The sequence below is a fragment of the Rhinopithecus bieti genome, unplaced genomic scaffold, assembly GCF_001698545.2.
Source record: "Rhinopithecus bieti isolate Rb0 unplaced genomic scaffold, ASM169854v2 scaffold_17826, whole genome shotgun sequence".
NCBI classification, from domain to species: Eukaryota; Metazoa; Chordata; class Mammalia; order Primates; family Cercopithecidae; genus Rhinopithecus; species Rhinopithecus bieti.
The window spans coordinates 168,479-173,479 of record NW_016809016.1 but is presented as its reverse complement, the minus strand read 5'-3'; the positions used below and the strand labels follow the sequence as shown (position 1 = coordinate 173,479).

At 44.4% G+C, this 5,001-nt stretch overlaps 1 protein-coding gene and 1 pseudogene across 2 annotated transcripts in view; one reads left to right on the top strand and one right to left on the bottom strand.

The window, feature by feature from the left end:
* PLCG2 (phospholipase C gamma 2) overlaps positions 1 to 5,001 on the top strand; it is a 218,497-nt gene that overhangs the window by 105,375 nt on the left and 108,121 nt on the right. For both annotated transcript variants that reach the window (XM_017888219.1, XM_017888218.1), the window contains 2 exons: positions 2,970 to 3,063; positions 3,802 to 3,849. In XM_017888219.1, coding sequence (XP_017743708.1) covers positions 2,970 to 3,063; positions 3,802 to 3,849 — 142 coding nt within the window. The remainder of the gene's footprint in view (positions 1 to 2,969; positions 3,064 to 3,801; positions 3,850 to 5,001) is intronic.
* LOC108539482 (DBIRD complex subunit ZNF326 pseudogene) lies at positions 1,622 to 2,768 on the bottom strand (annotated as a pseudogene).

Genomic DNA, 5,001 nt, shown 5'->3' with positions numbered 1-5,001 from the left:
CCCCCCCCCCCCCCCCCTGGGGAAAAAAAAAAAAACCCCAAAAAAAAAAAAAAAAAAAAAAGGCCAGGTGCAGTGGCTCAAGCCTGTAATCCCAGTACTTTGGGAGGCTGAGGTGGGCGGATCACAAGGTCAGGAGTTCGAAACCATCATGGACAACATGGTGAAAACCCCTCTCTACTAAGAATACAAAAAATTAGCTGGGCGTGGTGGTGGGCGCCTGTAATCCCAGCTACTCAGGAGGCTGAGGCAGGAGAATTGCTTGAACCCGGGAGGCGGAGCTTGCAGTGAGCTGAGATCCGGCCACTGCACTCCAGCCTGGGCGACAGAGCGAGACTCCGTCTCAAAAAAAAAAAAAAAAAAGCTAAATTCCTAAGCCATGGGAAGCTGAATACTGCCCTCCCACGATGTCCATGTCCTAATCCCGGGAACCTGTGAATATATTATCCTCTATGGAACAGGAGACTTTGTGGGTGTAGTTAAATTGAGGATTTTGAGATGGGAAATATCCTGGACTATCTGGGTGTCCAGTGGAATCACAAGGCTTCTTATAAGAGATACATGGGAAGGTCATTCCCAGAGAAGGAGATGTGAGGATGGAAACAAAGGTCAGAAGATGAGAGGCCATGAGCTAAGGAATGCAGGCATCCTCTGGAAGCTGGGAAAGGTGAGGAAATGGATTCTTCCCAAGAGCTTTTAGAAGGAATCCAGAAGGATTGTATGCAACCAGTCTATTTTAGAATTTTGGTCTCTCTAACGGTCTGAAAATAAATCTGTATTACTTTAAGCCACTAAGTTTGTGGTCATTTGTTATAGCAGCAGAGGAAGCTGATAACCTTTGACACACTTTGGCACCATGTGGGTGCTTCCACCTGTTGATGTCTCCCTCATCCCTCTCTTCTGGTTTAATTACTTTAGGGTGGGACCTAAGTATTGGGGTTTTGAAAAGCCCTCAAGTGATTCTCCTGAGCAGCTGGGGTTGAGAAACTCTGCTCTGGAGTTGGACACCTGGGTTTGAATTCCTTCACTTTTTCATTCCTGGAGTCAGTGTGCTGCCAGGGTAAGATAATGGGTTCTTGTTTAAAATCCTGTGTCTTCCATTGTCTCAGCATACTCTGGCTACTATAACAAAATGCCATAGACTGAGGGACTTAAACAACAGACATTTATTTTCTCACAGTTCTGGGGGCTGGGAAGTCCAAGATCAAGATGTTGCATGGTTGAGTTCTGGTGAGAGCTCTCTTCCTGACTTGCAGACAGCCGCCTTCTTGCTATGTGTTCACATGGCTTTTCCTCAGGGTATGCTTGGATAGGAAGGGAGCTCTGGTCTCTCTTTCTTGTCTCTAAAAGGGCACTAATCCCCTCATGGAGGCCGCACCCTCGTTACTTCATCTAAACTTAAATACCTCACAAAGGCCCTACCTCAGGGGTTAGAGATTCAACATATGAATTCTGAAGGAATGCAAATATTCAGTCTGTAATGGCTGCTAGTATAGCAGGATGAGCCACAGACAAAACTCCTCAGACACCGGATTAAAGAAGGAAGAGGTTTTTTATTCGGCCAGGAGCGTCGGCAGACTCGCGTCTTAAGAGCCGAGCTCCTTTTAAATCTAATACCTTATATTTAATTTTCTTTAGGTTGCTCAACAGGGAAATCAGCAGGTTCTTCCTTTGCTGTTTCTTCCTCTACTTCCTCTACTTCCTCCACCTCCTCTACTTCCCCCACTTCCTCTGCTTCTTCTTCCTCCTCTTCATCCTCGTCTTCTTCAATAGGTTCCTCAATCTTCTCTTCATCCTCCTCATCTCCTTCTATTTGCTGATCCTGAGAATGGTCTTGAATTTCAAAAGGATTCTCACCCTTAACAAAACGTTCATATCGCGCCTTCACTATTGGATTATTTAAAATGCTTGTAGCAGTCAAGACACTCTCTTTTTATTTGTTCCTTATAAGCCTGCTTCCCTTTGATATGATCAGGAGACTTTAAGTGCTGCTGAACTGAACTATGTAAAGCAGGGATATACACACTGCAAGTGCTGCAATGAACTGTCTCTACTTTCATCATGTGATCATCTGCAGTAACACCTTCCATAACATCTTTTTCAATTATTTTAACTACTTCTGTTTGATTATTTGTCTGTTGCTTATGAATAGATGTTTTCTTGAATTTATTCACCATACACTCATGCAAAAACTCCATAACTACTTTGTCAAATTTAGTTTGTTTCTGTATATGATCTAATGTTTCCTGATGTGAAGAACTTTCCAGATGCAGTTCAATATCTTTTTCTCCAAATGTTCGAAATTTACAAAATGAACACGTAAATGCCATTCTGTATCCATCTCCGTATTTCTCACTGCTTTTTCTCTTCTGCGCCTTTGTTTCTCTCGCCGAGCCTCAATTCGTCGCTTTTCTTCCTCTTCATTTTTAGGATCATTTTAGGATCAGCCGGGAGCTCGGCTCTTAAGACGCGAGTCTGCCGACGCTCTCGCCTGAATAAAAAACCTCTTCCTTCTTTAATCTGGTGTCTGAGGAGTTTTGTCTGCGGCTCGTCCTGCTACACTAGGAGCTGTGTGGCCTTGGACACATCACTCAACCTGTCTTAGATTCAGTGGTTTCTCCATGTGTTAAATGGGAATATAATAGTATTTCCCTTGTGGGATCAATATAGGAAAAACACTTAGAACAGTGTCTAGCACATATATATATATGTGCTGATTCCATTTGGCACAGGAAATAACCCACTTGTCACCCCTGTGGTACAAAGCTCATCATGAATAAGTGGCCCCATCTCAGACAAAAAGCAGGTCCTAGAGCCATGAGAGTGTGAAAGAGATGCTTTCTTTGCCTCCTGCAAAACTGGAAACCAGCATAGGCTTTCCCCATCTTCGTGATCTGTATGGGGCCGGGCTTTGTAAGCAGATGTTTTCCCAGGAATTAACACAGCATTTCTGTTCCCTTTCTCCACTCCAGCTGACTCTAAAGAAGACGCACTTAATTGGCTCTCTGGCTTGAAAATCTTACACCAAGAAGCGATGAGTGCGTCCACACCCACCATTATCGAGAGGTAGTTGGCTTTTGCCTGTTTATTTACATAGCCGCTGATTCCTTTATTCTGCTGCCTTTGCCAACATGGGCTACAGGAAAAAAAAAAAGGGACATTGGTTTTTTGAGGCTCATTGAGTGTCTTGTATGCAATGAGTGCCTAGTAGCGGTGTGAGCTGTACAGTGTTTCAAATAAGAGCAATTTCCCTATGCTAGTTTTCAGCCTTGGCCTATTGGGGTGAGTGGTGCATTGGACTGGAGATAGAAACATTCCTGGGGTATGTGTTGGGGAAAACAAGGCTTCCTTTTTAAAGGATTTAATAAGAGATTAAGTGGACTGATCAAAGGATAGATACAAGGTCTGGAATTTTCCACCTATCACTCCCTCCTGGGTTGATGAAGACCTCAAGACTGTCTCTTCAGTGTCATGGGAGTCTGGATGGGCATTGGGGTGTGAGTTATTTTCCTTCCACTAAATCAAATTCCTCTACTTTGTACTATTTTTCTTTCTAGGTTTTTGGGGATTAATGACTATCATTAGAAGGAGTTGTCAGTGTAAGGAAACCTGGCCTTTTTGAGTTGAAATCTTGGCTGAGATACTAGGAGAAAACTTCTTCCCAAGCTGCCCTTGTTAGAAAGTTGGAAAACCCCTCCTTTTGGTTCCAGTTCCTTTTGTGCACGTCCTGTAGGACTCACTTAGACTTATGCTATTTTTTAATTTTCTCTGTCTCTCTTTCTTTTGTCTCAAATTTCTTTCCAGTTGGCTGAGAAAGCAGATATATTCTGTGGATCAAACCAGAAGAAACAGGTAAGAGTCATTCAGTTTTCTTCTGATCACTTTGGATTTCCATCTTCATTCTTTCTTTAAACCTTCCAAGAGGGTGGGAGCATGACTTGTGGTGGGCAAGGTCCTCACTGAGTCCGATGTGATCTGCAGATGCCATGTTGGGTCCTGGGGTTGATGATGACAAAATCATCCTCCTGGAGGGAGCCTCTATTCCAGCAGAAAATTCGAGTCCAGCCTCAGAGGTGATCTCTGCCATGGGGCATTCGGACCTCATCACAAATATTTGAGCACCTTTAATATCCTGGGAATACAGCAGTAAACACAATCCTGATGGCACCAGCCCATACTTTGTGACAGGAGAGAGACTGACTGTGAAGAAGTAAACCAGGTGGTTCTTTATTTTATTTATTTATTTTTTTGAAACGGAGTCTCGCTCTGTCGCCCAGGCTGGAGTGCAGTGGTGCCATCTCAGCTCACTGCAAGCTCCGCCTCCTGGGTTCATGCCCTTCTCTTGCCTCAGCCTCCTGAGTAGCTGGGACTACAGATGCCCGCCACCACACCTGGCTAATTTTTTAGTATTTTTAGTAGAGACAGGGTTTCACCATATTTGGCAGGATGGTCTCGAACTCCTGACCTTGTGATCCACCCACCTTGGCCTCCCAAAGTGCTGGGATTATAGGCATGAGCCACTGTGCCCGGGCACCAGGTGGTTCTAAGGGCTGGTAGAGATGTGTTGGGTGATGTGATAATGTGTATTCAGTTTACTTGACTTTTTCACTTAAAAGTACCTCTTGGAGAAGCTCCCTATCAGTTCTGCTCAAAGCTCTATGCCAGACTATTATTATTATTTTTTAGAGGCAGAGTCTCTCTCTGTTCCCCAGACTGGAGTGCAGTGGCACAATCATAGTTCGCTGCAGCCATAAACTCCTGGGCTCAAACGATCCTCCTGCCTCAGCCTCCTGAGTAGCTGGGAACTGCAGGTGTATGTCACCATGCCTGACTTATTTTTTATTATTATTATTTTTGCAGAGGTGAGGTCTTACCCAGACATTTTTTTAAAAAAAGTAAACGCTGTTTGCCGGGCGCGGTGGCTCAAGCCTGTAATCCCAGCACTTTGGGAGGCCGAGACGGGCGGATCACGAGGTCAGGAGATCGAGACCATCCTGGCTAACC